We start from the raw sequence: 15,697 nt of genomic DNA, 5'->3' as shown, positions 1-15,697 counted from the left end.
TCTATTGACAAGTACAAGGCAAGACTTGTTGTAAAGGGTTACAAACAAAAGGAAGGTATGAATAATTTTGACACATATTCGCCTATTACAAGAATAAGAACCATTCGGATGTTGATGGCTATTGCAGCATTGCATAACCTAAAGATACATCAAATGGATGTAAAGATTGCATTCTTGATTGGTGAATTAAATAAGGAGATTTATATGGAACAACCTAAGGGGTTCATTGTTCTCGGTCAAGAAAAGAAAGTGTGTAGGCTTGTTAAATCTTTTTATGAATTAAAACAAGCTCCAAAGCAATGGCATGAGAAATTTAACATTGCAACGATGTCAAATGAGTTTAGAATCAATGAATGTGATAAATGTGTGTATATTAAAGATATTGCAAATGACTATGTCATTGTGTGTCTCTATATTGACGATACACTCATTATAGGTAGCAATAATGATATCATTAAAGCTAACAAGAGAATGTTGACTAATGAGTTCGACATTAAAGATTTAGGTATTATAGATGTGATACTAGGAATGAAGATTTCAAGAAAATCTGATGGACTTGTCTTATTTCAATCACATTATGTTAAGAAAGTTCTTGAAAAATTCGGGAAATACGATGACAGTCTAGTGAGAACACTTGTAGATGCAAATTTACATCTAACTAAAAATAAAGGATAAGGAATATCTCAATTGGAGTATTTGAGAATAATAGGCAGTCTTATGTATATAATGAACTGCACAAGATCGGACATAGCGTATTCTATCAGCAAGTTGGGTAGATACACTAGTAATCCAGGGGAAGACCATTGGAAGGAATTAGTTAGGATTTTGAGGAATTTGAACTACATCCTAAACTATGGATTGCACTACACTCGGTATCCAGCTGTACTAGAAGGGTATAGTGATGCTAATTGGATATTCAACACAAAAGACACAAAATTCATGAATGGATATGTCTTTACCCTTGGTGGTGCAGCTGTATCTTGGAAGTCTTCTGAACAAACATGCATTGCTAGGTTCACAATGGAATCAAAATTTATTGCATTGGAAAAAGTAGGAGAAGTTCGTCCTAGAGGATATGCCAATGTGGATGAAACCTGTGCCTTCTATTTGTATACATTGTGATAGAAAATTAGCTATTGGTAGGGCACAGAGTCATATGTACAATGATAAGTATATACATCGTAGACATAATACCGTGAGGCAGTTGCTCTCTAATAGAATTATTTCCATTGACTTCATAAAGTCGAAAGAGAATATAGCGGATCCGTTAACCAAAGGCTCAAGTAGAGGGCAAGTAAACTATTGGTCGAGGGGAATGGGGTTAAAGCCTATGACTTAAAAATCTTTGGGATGGCAACCCAACCTAGCTGATTGGAGATCCCAAGATCTAGGTTTAAAGGGACAACCGAATCGTGAAGACTAGTTTTATCACTACAAAGATAACACCTCCCACTCATTCCTATGATGAAATAATGATGCCTGTAAGTGATCTTCAGGGTAAGCTTTGCTTTTAATGATTCTTATATCTTGGAAATTCAAGTGGAATATAGCAGGATATTCTTAATAAGATTCACTTATATGAGTGTGAAGTGGGCCGCAGGACCAAAATGAACTAAACCATAAGAATGAACAGTGTTCGAAAAGGAGTTATGTGAATTCTATTGTCATGGTATAGACAACAGCTAAACAGTTCAAGACATTATGTTCATTGATTAGTTAGTATATCCGATAGTCTTTCATAAAGAAAAGTTCAAAGCCAAAAGTTACTTCTTCCGATACAGTAACTTTTCTTTTACTCTCTCTGTGTCTGCATTATCATTTGCATTGTGTTTTATCAATTTCCATTTATGTGAGAGATTGTTAGAAAAATATTATGGAGTAAATAAGAAATTGACTCCTAATGTGTCCACTTGAACATGATATTGAAGTGGTGAGAATTCTTGAGTCCCATATAGGAAATGACAGAGAATATGAGTTTATATGCTCATAGGTTGGACATTGGGTTGGGCTTTAGGCATGTGTGGACTGGACCCTCTTGTCCAAATAATAATAATAATATTTTTTTGAGTCAATAAGTCTATGTACAATAGCTATTTCTGAAACAGTGTGTTTGTTCAGTAATGTATATATTCATAGTTCCTCATTCATAAAAAACAACTTTTGAGAAAATCTTCCTAAGAGAATATTTTGTGCATTAGTATTTGAGTCAAAGAGAGAGAAAAAGACATAGATTAGTTCGCAGAGCATGGACTTTGTGTGCTTATTCTCTGTGTTGTAGATCATTTTATCTTGGGAGACAGACGTCCATGAGTCTTAAAGCACCACAGATTGTGTGAGGGGCAAAATCTGCTTTAAGGAGAGCAAAATCTGCTTTAAGGTGATTGTGTCAAACACAAGACTTGATATGTATCATTCATCCTTCATGCATTTGGTTTGTGAGTTTTTAATTATTTGCATATTTCTTCTTATGCATACAATATCTATTTATTACTTTTGTCTATCACATCTATTTGTGTTATTGCTTATATTTAGATTTGTATATTGTTCATTTTTGTTTAATCACAAAAGTAAATTGTTGAAATATACCCAACATAAAGAAATGCCCAAGTATTAGGGGAAAAATAAGCTCTTTGTAAAGAAAGGCCCAGTAAAAAAAAAAAAATCAAAGTGGGTGGGCTCAAATGCTATTCTTTAGAGGCTTAAAATCTCAAAACTTAGAATAATAATTATTAAAAGCCCAGCCCACCTAACCGAACTAACCACACCGAACCACTGAAATTAACCGCACCTTATGTAGGCCGATTCTTACCCTCCAAAAGTAAGGCGTGGTTAAGCATAGAGTGAAACTGCACCTTATAAGTGTGTTGCAAAAAAACCTCTTCAAAACTGACCACACCGAACCGCATATAACCCTAAGGTAAACCATGTAGCGTCAGTGCACAAGCACGAATATTCATTTAATTCTCCATTGCTTTGTATATCTGAAAGTAAGGGTTGAGAGGTTAGGCCTTAATTTCTCTTGATTAATATTTCTGATGACTTTCATTTTTGCCAAAGAAAGTACCTTAATATGTTTTGCAACAAAATCCTATTGGCTTATGTTTTGGAGTTACCTTTTACTATTTGGCAGTTCACAAACTTTGTTTCTCCTTACTTCATGTCTTTTTCTCTTCTTTTTTTGAAGGTCGTTATCTTTATTTTCGTACAAGTTTTTCTTTTCTCAATCAGAGACTAGCGAAAATATAATGCTTGCAAACTGCTCTCTTTTTAGATTTCATTACAATAATGGAGGAATTTATGACTGGGTTCACATTGAAATGAATGATATATTATGATATAAAAGAATTGAAGTAAAACATCATTTCCTTTGGATATAAATTCTCTGTGGCTTCTAGTCCAAAATGGTTCAAGCTCGCGGAGGCTTACTTGGCTATTTGTTCAGGTACGCTAGCTAGTGTTGCCAAAGCGGCACTTGGGAACAGGAGATCTCCTAGAAAAGCAGGAAAGAGAGTGGGCCACTACAAATTGTACTACAACAATCACTTTTTTTTTTTTTTTTTGCAAGGTAAGTGCGGGGATTGAACTCCAGAACAACAGGTCATTAGGAAACCTGAGTACCAACTCGCCCACATGGACGGTGGTAACTACAACAATTACTTAGTATGGAGGTATCAAATAGAGGTTATCTTGGAAGCTTTTACTAAAATACAACTTTTTTTTTGAAAAATAGAACTCGATATATGTTGTAGCGAGTTCTTTGAAAAAAAAATTTTAATAAAAAGAAAGAAAGAAAAACTTTTTCAGTAGTCTGTGTCTAGAGCAACTGGATCCTTGAATATATGTCGTTCGCTGGTTTGGTAAGATAAAAGCTGAAAGAGTAGTTGCATTAATTAAACTATATAATTTTTGGTACTGAGAGTTGACAGTTGTGTTGTTATCAACCAAAAAAAAGAAAAGTTGACAGTTGTGTTGTGCAGCAGTAAAGAAGGAAAGAAGTGGTCTAAAGCCATGGTCTATGTAGTTTAGTACTAAGAGCAGTGGTTTAGCCGTTTAGGTGTTTGGTTTGTATTTTCAAATAACAATTTTTAGTTTTTAAATAACATTACATATATTTTCATACACTTTTTCATTCATACATATTTTCACAAATGTTTTCAAACAATAATTTTCAGTTTTTAAATACATGTACCAAATGAGCTCTTAGTTTTTTAATAAATTTTTCCTAAACTCCATATTATCGAAATTGAGTTGTATTTTTTATTAAAAAAAACTGTGTACAACTCGATTTTAGTAAAATTGAGTTCTATATAGAATTTTTTAATTGGAAAATTCACATTAGCAACTTCCACCATGGCACAAAGCACATATAACTCGATTTTAATGATATCGAGTTATACACTGAACTCGATTTTGCTAAAGTTTCAAAACAGAGACATCTTGCTAGATAGTTTCGAAATAGGAGTATTTTGCTATATAATTTTAAAATTAAAGATATTTATAATTTTTTCTCAGAAAAGAAATTCAATAAAGGAGAATGTTATCAGAGTGAAATTTCCTTTGAGGTGGCTTTGTTTTTTATTGTTAGATTATTTATTTAACACATGCCATCCATCGAAATTAAAATGGAGAGAATTAGAGGGTTTTAAATGGAAGGGGAGTTGACCCTATATACTTATCTCATTGCTAGGGACGAATCTACTTCAAACCAATGGGAGCCATGGCCCTATATATTTGGTTTTGTGAAACAACAATATTACATACTCATTTTGAATAATTTTAGGGACACATTTAATTTCACAATATATTAATGTGTGCAACTACAAGTAGTAAACATTTTGTGGTTTGTGCTCATTCCAATTTACATGCCCAACACTTTTGGTTGATTACTAATAATAACATAAGTCAATGAATAGTTGCTCCTAAAATAAATAAATAAAAAGTCAATGAATAGTTATTGCGTACTTCGGGAGCATTGCTCCCTTTTCATGGGTGGACCCTGTGGTGGGTGGAGGGAGCAATGCTCCTGGACTACCGATAAATGTCACCAGTACATTGTACTTTTGAGGGCTGAACGCATCTACAATATTCAAGCACCTTGAGCCTTTCCCGCCACTAGCCGTTAAATTCCAAGACCAGCTTATTCAAAACCCTCCCCTACATGATTTTTCTTAATTGTATTTGTCATTCTTTAATCTCCATCTTCTTCTTCTTCTTCTTCTTCTTCTTCTTCAAACAATCAAATGACACTTCAGTCAATAACAAAGCAAAAGAGAACCTCTCCTTTCTCATCTTCCCTCCACTCTCTTCTCAACCCCAACGCGTTCACCCAATGCCCATTTCACGCAATTCCCTCACCAACCCCTCAACTAAACACTAACTCCAAACCCCAACAAACTTTTTATCCATTATCCAAGCTTCGTGCCTTGCCCACCCATCAGTCACCCTCTTCTTACTATGGCTCTCTCCTCCAATCCTGTATCGCCCGGAAAGCGATCAAGCCCGGAAAACAACTTCATGCCCACCTATACCACATGGGTCTCGGGTTTGATTTATTTCTAGCTACTAAGCTTGTTAATTTCTACAGCGTTTGTGACTCTTTACATAATGCACACCTCTTGTTTGATAGAATTCCTAAGAGTAATTTATTTCTTTGGAATGTTTTGATTCGGGGATACGCATGGAATGGGCCGTATGAGGCGGCAATTTCTCTCTATCACCAAATGCTTGAACATGGGCTTGCGCCCGATAATTTTACGTTTCCGTTTGTGCTCAAGGCCTGCTCAGCACTTTCTGCCATTGAAGAGGGGAGGAATATTCATGAACATGCAATACGGACTGGGTGGGAGACGGATGTTTTTGTGGGTGCGGCTTTAATTGACATGTATGCAAAGTGTGGTTGTGTGGGGAGTGCTCGCGAAGTGTTCGATAAAATTGAAGAAAGAGATGCTGTGTTATGGAACTCTATGCTTGCTGCTTATTCACAAAATGGGCATCCTGATGAGTCACTCGCTCTATGTAGTGAAATGGCATTAGCAGGTCTAAGACCCACAGAGGCAACCCTTGTGACAGTGATATCAGCTTCAGCTGACATTGCGGCTCTTCCTCAAGGGAAGGAGCTTCACGGGTTTAGTTGGAGGCATGGTTTTGAGTCCAATGACAAGGTAAAGACTGCACTGGTAGATATGTATGCCAAATGTGGTTCTGTGAAGGTTGCTAGGAATTTGTTTGAACGGCTTAAGGAGAAAAGAGTTGTCTCTTGGAATGCCATAATTACTGGGTATGCAATGCATGGTCATGCTACTGAAGCATTGGATTTATTTGAGGAGATGAAGGAAAAATTTCTCCCTGATCACATAACTTTTGTGGGTGTTCTAGCAGCTTGCAGCCATGGGGGTTTGCTTGATGAAGGCTGGATGTTTTTTGAATCAATGGTGAGAGATTACCGCATAGTTCCTACAATTCAGCACTATACATGCATGGTTGATCTCCTTGGCCACTGTGGTAGATTAGATGAGGCTTACAATCTTATAATGCAAATGAGAGCAATGCCAGATTCTGGAGTGTGGGGTGCTCTGCTGAATTCATGCAAAATCCATGGAAATGTAGAGTTGGGTGAAGTAGCATTAGAGAAACTGATTGAGCTTGATCCTGATGATTCTGGAAATTATGTGATTTTATCTAACATCTATGCTCAAGCAGGGAAATGGGAAGGAGTTGCAAGGCTGAGAAAATTAATGATAGATAAGGGAATAAAGAAAGGCACTGCTTATAGCTGGATTGAAGTGAAAAATAAAGTTTATGCATTCCTTTCTGGAGATACTTCTCATCCTGATTCTGATGCAATATATGCAGAACTGAAGAGGCTGGAAGGACGAATGAAAGAAGCTGGCTATGTCCCAGATACCGGATCAGTTTTCCATGATGTGGAGGATGATGAGAAGACTAATATGGTTTGCAGTCACAGTGAAAGGTTAGCAATTGCATTTGGACTCATTTCTACTCCTCCTGGAACTCGGCTTTTGATAACCAAGAATCTCCGAGTATGTGAAGACTGTCATGTTGCAATAAAGTTCATCTCAAAGATCACAGAGAGGGAAATCACTGTCAGAGACGTTAATCGCTACCATCATTTTGAAGATGGGATATGCTCTTGTGGTGATTACTGGTAATGGAATGAGAAATTAGAAAATTTTGGGTTCAAGGTCTATGTACCAACACGGGCTATTTGCTTTGGAAGCAGTTAGGAGATGAAGAATTGTAGAATGAATCTGAGTGGAGGATAACATATGCATGCTTATCAAAGGAAGTACATCAAGTTATTTGAATTTTTGAACACGTCAGGAATCTTGTAAAAGTCAAAGATTTATGGGTATGTGAAGCACATGCACAATGGCTGAATGTTAAATAGTTAATGCTACCAAGTAGATTGGGTTTTGTAGAAAGGAAGGCACAATCTGATACCAAACAAAATGCAACATTGTGTTTCTATAAGCATTGATATCAAAGATTGGGTACAAGAGGCAGGTTGTCCAATTATTATTGAGGCAGTGGAAGTGGCAAGTAGTACCCAATGGTAAAACCACACCATTATTTAAGATGTCTGAGGAATCATACTATTGGGAGGCGAATGAAGTTTCTGATTCTGTGGCAGTATGAGGCATGGGCTGCATGTCACCAGCTGTTTGCAAGTTAAGAAAAATTGTTAAGATGTTTGAACTAGTGGGAGTTTGTTGTTGCCTCAGTTTCTCTTATAACTCTCTCTATCCACTCCAAATAATATAGTTTTGGGTTTCATGCACCAAAATATCTTGGCCTGATTTGGACTAATTTGTTCTCAAAATGTAATGATGTCTCCGAAATGGTAAGATGCAATGGCCATCTAAAGCGGAGGAGGGAGAGCTGTTGCACATGTTTCTGGAATAACAATGTATGGGTATGATCAACTTAATGGTAATAATTATCATGGGCAGAGGATCAAGACAAAAAAAAAAAAAATCTTTTGGTATGATTCAATTGGCTAAGCTATCATCTGGAGTTCTTCATGTTATTCATTGATTGAAACATTCTTTTGATTGTCTGACTCTGAGCATTCTACAAATATTATTAAAAATGCAAAGCATTCAACAATCTCCTTTTTTTTCATCAAGTAATTTCCTTTTCCTGTTCCATGCAATGCACATCATTTAAAGATGTGCTTTCATTTCTTGAATCAGAAAATCACTCTAACTCTTTTATTTGTGTATAGATTTAGCAATTTAACATCATTTCACAAGAACACTTGGCTTTGGTTTGTGGTCCATGAATGATTGAAGCTCTTAGCAATGGAACCCACTTTTGTAATGTATTATTTACTTGGAAGAGAACCAGCAGAATGAAACCAAGGCAGGGAATTTACTTTGTGCCACTCCTATCAGCAGGTTATCTAGGCTTTTCCAGAAACTTATTCAAAGTTTGGTATCATGTACTCAACTTACTGTGCATACACAAACTCTTTTCTAGGTTGTTGCTAAAGGTGGCAGTAACTGCAATTTCCAGACTATGTTTAATGTAGGATGCCGTTGCAACTGTTTCCTGTTTGCTGATGCTTCAGTTCTGACTTTCTAAAATCCCGCTGCTGACATTTTTGCATTGTCAATTAGCTTCGATGGGAAGCAATTTGTTCCTGCAATGTAATCAAACCTATAAGAGCCAGGTCATGGAGAAGAGCAGAGTATTAAAGTTTAATAAGCGCAATGGCTGGTAGAGGTGATGCTAGTCTAGAGAGACAGTAGAACACTCTTGGTCTACTTTCCAATTTTGATGCAGAACACGATCCTAAGTCTTGCACCAGAGAGAGAAAAAGTGAGAGAAGTGGGATGCCAATGCCATTTGAGAAAATACAAAGAAATACTTTTAGCAACTCCTCTAGTTTGGTTCTTTGAGTTGTTAAATCTTGAGAAAGATTGGGCACACCAAACTGTGGCAGAAAAAATACTTTCACAATCGAAAGTAGCTCATCTCAGAGTGTTCTCAATCCTTCTTTTCATAATTGCTTTTACAACCATGGTTACATTTTATTATAAAAACAAGGTAAAAATAACATTTGCTTCAATGTTCTAACATTCTTTTCCTTTGAAAAATAAATATAATTTTCTTCCTTTCCAAACTCCAGGAAGGGCCAACTATAGGCACGATCCTCAGAAAGTAAGTTCACATATCAGAAATGAAAAGGTCATAATGTTGGTCTTGAAGTACAAATAAATCACTACAATCATCTGCCACCCAAGACAAAAATGAATTATGTATGAAAGACTTTGTTGAAGCTTTCTAAAAGGATAGATTTTCAATATTGGATATCTTTCCATGTGAAAAATTACTTGGTTGAAGTATTTTTCTATGTTTAGAATTACATGGCATGGAATTACACCTTTCATGTGACCAAAAGTGATGAGATTCTTAAGGCAACTCAAGAAATCCTTCAACACAAGCCTTTCATGCTTCATGTAGAGACCTGCAAAGCAGTTATAGTTCAGTCTCATAAAAAATCAATACAACTATTCCAGGATCCAAAGGCCTTCCAGTAAATCAGCATTACCAGATCTAAAATCATCTGTGCCAATTGTAGCGGCTCCGTTGTTTCTCAAATGGCTATCAGGCATTTTCTGAGTTTCTGGTTCTCCCTGGCAGTTTCCCTTGTCCTGGCCTACAAGAAGACTTGCAGTGTCACTGTGTCCTCGTTCTTGCTTGCCTGACGCACTATTATTGTCTGCAAATGGTTAATGCAGATCTCAGAAATCAAAACTCCCATTTCACTTGGCTCATTAAGCTTTTGTGTTGAAAGTGCTGATGGACCCCACTGAGAATGTAAAAGGGCTTTGGAATTTGGGAATCACTAAGCATGAGAGATAATCAAGCTGACTAAAATATTTATGCATTTTTTTTTTTTGGCTCATGAGAAATATTTATCTACATTACTATGGATTAAATACAACAGAGGCACAGCCCTTTTGGTTGACAATCTATTCTCATTAAAAAAAAAAAAAAAAGATGGAAAAAGCAGTTACACTATCCTTATATTTAGTAGTTAGAGAGAGAGAGAGAGAGAGAGAGAGAGAGAGAGATGTGAAATATGTAGGCTGTTTGAGAATTTATGATCCTACACCTCCTTCCCACCCCCCACCAAAACTATGCACGTACAAGGGAGTCACCGTATAAAATATTATAGACTAGAACCTACCTTCTGCTGTTCTACATAATTTATAATCAACAGGTGGCCAATGGTCTAAAAGGTAGGTTGAGTTCTTCCCGATATATGGATAACTTAGCTCGAAGCTTATATACAGCTAATCGATATATATATATATATATATATAAAATAACAAAAATAAAAAAATGATATCAGCTACTATTTTCGGATATTAAAATTCATAGCAAAGTATTCTAATAATTGCTAACAACAAGATCTTAACTTGTAGTGTTGGTGCTAAATCAAGCGAACTGATAATTGCATATTTCTCCATGCTTTTTATGCATGCCAATTAGCACATCGAGGATATGCTAGAACCCATGTTACCACATTTTTAATATGTAAAATTACACCAGTCTTGTCACTTGTGTAATTTGAAGCAGTGTATTAATGGCACAGACCCAAAACTCACCGGAGGAATATGTAATCCAATGAACACACACACATATATATATAAAACCCTTAAAAATATATGGTTCCTAGTCACGTAATTGATCCTTCATAACTTGATAGCAAATTAAAAATTTTTAAGCCAATTATGATTCTTCTACTCTTAGCTCAGTCATATACCTGCACCTATTTGAGCAAACTCTGATACTAGAACCAAACATGAGCAGAGCTTTTTTGTGTCTTCTGGCTGAATGACATCTGCTAACAATGATCTTGCACCATAAGCAGCAATATCAGTTGTTATGGACAATGAGAACAAAATTTTCAACAATTGGCAAAATGAAGTATCACTGGCAAATATATAAACCTGTATCTAAACTTTGGGGAATGCAGTACAGGAGAACCAATAACTTGACGCACAGGGTAAACAGACAAGGCAGACAATGGATCAGAATCACTGAGAGGATTCATTGGCTGAATGAACAAAACAGAATAATTTAGAGCACGGAGATGGATAAGTGGAGCAATGTACCATAGCGATTGAGATTGTTGGAAGCAAATAAACTTTATCTGTGGATTTGGGCCTACTGAAGTTCTCAAGACCATGTACATTGGCAGCCAAGCTCTCTCATGTAAATTTCATTGCTAAGTGATCTTTTATAGCTTATCCATGTGGAAATGATAAGCCCATATAATTTAAAGTGAAGGCATTCTCATAGTACGAAAAACCAGATACATTTTCTCACCAACCGAACAGAAAAGAAGTGGTTTTAATCAGGATGATAAAATAAAATACCTTGTGATGCAGTGTTAGCCTTTGAATTTGTGAATTCTTCTCTTTTGAATCAAGGAGTTCATGACCTTTTCTTTTCCCTAATCCTGGAGAGAATCTGGTGCCTAGTGAGTCAAAAGCACCAGATAAACCAGCATTGGCCTGTTGGATGCAGGTATTGGTATTAGAATGGTCGCCATGTAAAACAGCCAAGCACTCCTCAGATCCTTCAAAATTCTTGCAGTCCACACATTTGCAGTTCTCAGAGCACAGAACGTTAGCTTGGAAGCATTCACAATATTTTTTAAGGCACCATGTTTTCTTGCAGTTACATCCCTTGTTGTGTTTCCCAACCATTGGGCTAACGTTTTCTTCATCCTGCACTTGTTCCAGAGCAGTCCAGTATGGTTAACAGTTATCAGATGATGAATAAAACTCGAAAAGATATCTGATATTAAATTTATGTATGTGTCAACCAAAAAGGGTAAAAGAAAGAAATGAATATCAAGAGATGTTTAAAGGAAGGTATCATGAAAACATCACTTCCTTAATTCTTTTGTAATTTTTGAGGTTTCAAAAGAGAAGGACGACTGACATCCATATGGCATTGAGCAGTGACTTTTTCTCTCAGTGTGTGTGTATGAGAGAGAGAGAACCACGTCCTTGTAATTTAACAAAGAACTTAATAGGACTCATTAAATGAATCATTAATGAAAAATGCTTATTCAACATGAATGATTTAACTGCAGCAGCTGTGAAGAGAAAAAATGTACTTTTCTTACATAAAATTTCTTGATTTCAATGCTTTAAGAAAATCAAAATTGTATCAGTGGAAAGCAGCTAAGAGGTAGATCTTGAGTAAAGACATGCACATCTTTCATTTTTGCAGGCCGCTTTTACTCTCTCTCTCTCTCTTTTTCTTTTTTTCAACTTTTTCTTTTTCTGGGTTGTTGTTCTTATTGCTAAGAGTTCCCTGATTTTACTAAGTTACTAGAATGACAAAGAGTAATTAATTTTTATGCACATAACTTTAAACATGAGGAGGTTTCTATTGAGACCAATCTTAAAAATAGAAGTTCAAAAGAGCAACTGGACATAAATGTAATATAAACTTGCTGAAACACTAGCACAAGCACAACTTTAAATCCTAAAGGTGAAATCATACTACTCTTTTCCAATCAAACAACAACAGTGGACGGTGCTTGAAGATGATCTTTTCCACCCGAAGCTGCTTATATTTTTTCTAATTGGCACAAGAACACCGGGATGCCATGCAAATACAATCTCCTCAAGAAGTATATAGAACGACAAAGCTCAAATGAAATACACATGATTGTTTTGGATAGCTTGAACACAAGAATAAGCAAACGTTACCCAATGTTTGGCCCAAGAACCTTAACGCCAAATGCTTCCAAAAAAATAGACTACAAGATTAGTAGCTATCATGGTTACAATACAAAGATCCTACAATAATTTCTTTATGAAACACAAACTAATTTTTAGATCTAGGAAAAGCTCATCAGACCTTATATAATTTCTCAAAACTCATTCTTATAAAGTTAGCTACACTTGAAAAAAATATATTCACATATTCTTAACACATGTTCTTTTTATTTATAGTATAAATTCTGTCTTCCCTATTAAGAACAAGCAAAGTGATTAGAGCGCTCTTTCCCTGTATGTAACTTTGTCATCAAAATCTCCTGTGAATTATGAATGTAAAGAAAAGTGAAATCCAAGAGCTTTCTCAGCCTTCAGAGAAAAAACAAAGTGTTAGAAGTTTTGGGCTGGACCAACCCAGATGAGTATACCCACAGTGGGAATGGGTCAGTCCATTGGTAAGAGTTGTCTTTCTTGGTTTTCTATAAATAACCACCCATAACTACCCATGCAAAGTATATAAAAGAGAGTCAAAGTCTTGTTTTTAGAGATATAAATTTCAGTGGTGTTGTAGAGAATGACACACACCAAAGTCCATCTTCTCATTTCTCTCTCATCAATTTTTATTATTGCATTTAGGTTATGGAATGGTGTGTTTTGTTCATTTGTGAGTTCAATTAAGATAGGTATGCAAAGAAAGAAGTCTTGTTTTTATTTTTATTTTTCCAACACAAATAATTTAATGAAAGCATTCTGGTAATGACTTTATTACTGTAATAACATATCAAAACTGAGATACTTAGATCTGAAGGAAACTATATTCATGTCGATTAGGTATCCACCTAATTCAACGAACAAAACCAAAAAATGGCTCAAACATAAAGAATTAATCCAGTAACCAAACAATACTTCTCTTGAACTCAAAAATTTTCATTTACATACCCTGTTATCCGGTGTTTTAAGTGGACTGCTGGCAATCTTAGGCTTGAATGCACTTGGGTTACGCTCCAGAATACCTTCAATAGCTGCTATCCTTACATCCTCATTCTCAACATCGTTATAACAATTAGCACACTTGCATCCATCACAGTATATTCCACCAGCGAAGCACTCACAGTACCTGACAATTTGTGGATAAGAACTTTGTAAGCAACTAGATCTAGTACAGCACTGCACTACATTTTGAAGGTTGGACCATATAAAAAACACAAATTCACCATCCACCATTTAATAAAGAAAGTCATCTGGAGATATATATATGGTGGAAAAGACCAACTGGGGCAGCTTTGTTTTTTAAAAATCTATCTAAAATTAACTTTTTTTTCACAGAAATCGCTGTCCACTCATGTTTTTTTCTGCACCATTCAAGTATGCATCCATGAGAAACTCTTTTTAGGGAGTAATGAATCATTGTTAAACAAGGAGATAGAAATAGAGCAACTACAAATACACTCCCATGTAGAAATTAAAAGCAAACCAAGACCGAGCCAATCATAGCTGTTGCTAATTATGAATCACTATGTTCCTTTAAGGAACCTCCCATAAATTACAGGCTATTTCTGTGGCACATACAATAATGTAGCAAAAATCCTAAATAGTATGATGATATGTCATAGCTATTGCATACAACTATACAAGTATCTCAGGCACTCACAACTTTAAGCACTTTGAATGCTTGCAAGTGCAATGTTTTTTACGCTTCGGAGTATCATTGCTTGCATTGATGTTAAGCTGTGGCTGTGATCTTGGGGACTCAGAGTTTCTGCATAAAATATATTAAAGGAAATTAGTAAGACAGAAAATTAGAAAATTGTTTAAACTCAAAGGTAAGTCTGTGTTTGGAAATTCTCTTTCTAAATAGTATGATTTGTAAGCAACAGGATCTATCAAACAAAAAAGCGAACATTTTCTTTTAAGCAAAATGATTTTGAACTTTAAAAAAAAAAAAAAAAAATTTAAAATTTCTTTTCTGCCATTGTAGCTCGGTTTTCTCAGCTGCCAAACAGAAAATAGAAACAAAAACAAAGGACGAATCGCAGAAAACTTACATTGTGGAAAGAGGAATCCGCGGAGGCAAATGCGAATGCGGCACCACCGAGATCGGCTTCACCGGAAACTCTGTGAAATCAAGCTGCCTAATTCGATTTTTTTTTCGCGGGAAAGCCACAGAGTCCTCTGTAACGGTTTTCCGCGTAGCTCCAACTGAACGTGGACGTTTTGGCGGGAAATCTATGTTCTCAGTTTGCTCCATTATCAGAATTTCAGATTCCGACGACTGCCACGTCGCAATGCTTTCAGGTTCGCCGGATTCCTGCAATCTCCGACTGTACACAGAGAGAGAGAGAGAGAGATTGAGAGATTTTAGAGCAAAAGATTGGGTTTTGGAGAAAGAAAATTTGAAATATGGCAGAGTGAAAGTAAAGATTGGAGGTATTTATAGGCTTGTTTGAAATTACAACGCTGTGGATATTGGACGGTAAGATGTGCGTGATATATTTTATCGGACGGCAAGGATCAAATTGAACTGATCCAATGGTTTTAATTCAAAATTATGAGCAATGTTATTACACACTAATACACAAACATCCTTTCAAGTAAAATAAAAAATAAAAATAAAAATAATACAAACACATCCTATAAAGTAACGCTAATACGCACTTGTTTTTATCTAAAATCATGAGTTTAGAACGAAATCATGACTTGCTGTTTGAATGGATAGAGTGTGTAAAAGTTATTTTCTCAAAATTATTGTACAAGGAGAGTTCGTATCCTTTGGGTAGCTGCAACTGGGGAGAAAAGCTAGAAGTAAATTCTAAAATTGTACCACCCAACTCTTAATAATACATTACATTTCTTAATTAAAATCAAACACGTTATTGTTTTAATGGATAAAGTCCAAATAATATTATCATTTTGAATAACAATTAATT

General features: G+C 35.7%; 3 protein-coding genes across 3 annotated transcripts; 2 read left to right on the top strand and 1 right to left on the bottom strand.

The window, feature by feature from the left end:
- The first annotated feature begins 726 nt into the window (after positions 1 to 726).
- Positions 727 to 1,122, top strand: LOC115990158 (secreted RxLR effector protein 161-like). The gene has a single exon (XM_031114014.1). The coding sequence runs from the start codon at positions 727 to 729 to the stop codon at positions 1,120 to 1,122; it is 396 nt and encodes a 131-aa protein (XP_030969874.1).
- A 3,858-nt stretch (positions 1,123 to 4,980) lies between these two features.
- Positions 4,981 to 7,193, top strand: LOC115992649 (pentatricopeptide repeat-containing protein At4g21065-like). Its single transcript, XM_031116868.1, has one exon. The coding sequence runs from the start codon at positions 5,241 to 5,243 to the stop codon at positions 7,167 to 7,169; it is 1,929 nt and encodes a 642-aa protein (XP_030972728.1). The 5' UTR covers positions 4,981 to 5,240; the 3' UTR covers positions 7,170 to 7,193.
- Positions 7,194 to 8,578: 1,385 nt separating this feature from the next.
- LOC115992650 (protein tesmin/TSO1-like CXC 5) lies at positions 8,579 to 15,170 on the bottom strand. The gene is made up of 9 exons (XM_031116869.1): positions 14,816 to 15,170; positions 14,422 to 14,529; positions 13,710 to 13,887; positions 11,412 to 11,765; positions 10,983 to 11,089; positions 10,796 to 10,887; positions 9,575 to 9,745; positions 9,407 to 9,490; positions 8,579 to 8,662 (listed from the first exon to the last, which is right to left on the bottom strand). The coding sequence occupies exons 1-9, from the start codon at positions 15,016 to 15,018 to the stop codon at positions 8,601 to 8,603; spliced, it is 1,359 nt and encodes a 452-aa protein (XP_030972729.1). The 5' UTR covers positions 15,019 to 15,170; the 3' UTR covers positions 8,579 to 8,600.
- Positions 15,171 to 15,697: the final 527 nt, after the last annotated feature.

This window comes from Quercus lobata, chromosome 5 (assembly GCF_001633185.2).
Source record: "Quercus lobata isolate SW786 chromosome 5, ValleyOak3.0 Primary Assembly, whole genome shotgun sequence".
NCBI classification, from domain to species: domain Eukaryota; kingdom Viridiplantae; phylum Streptophyta; class Magnoliopsida; order Fagales; family Fagaceae; genus Quercus; species Quercus lobata.
Note: the sequence above shows the minus strand (reverse complement) of the source record. Positions and strands in the feature narration are given on the sequence as shown.

Coding starts and splice junctions, on each gene's coding strand:
- LOC115990158 (XM_031114014.1), top strand. CDS start 727: ATGAACTGCACAAGATCGGACATAGCGTATTCTATCAGCAAGTTGGGT.
- LOC115992649 (XM_031116868.1), top strand. CDS start 5,241: ATGACACTTCAGTCAATAACAAAGCAAAAGAGAACCTCTCCTTTCTCA.
- LOC115992650 (XM_031116869.1), bottom strand. CDS start 15,018: ATGGAGCAAACTGAGAACATAGATTTCCCGCCAAAACGTCCACGTTCA. Junction 14,530..14,815: donor CGGATTCCTCTTTCCACAAT/GTAAGTTTTCTG, acceptor TATTTTATGCAG/AAACTCTGAGTCCCCAAGAT. Junction 13,888..14,421: donor CATTCAAAGTGCTTAAAGTT/GTGAGTGCCTGA, acceptor ACAAATTGTCAG/GTACTGTGAGTGCTTCGCTG.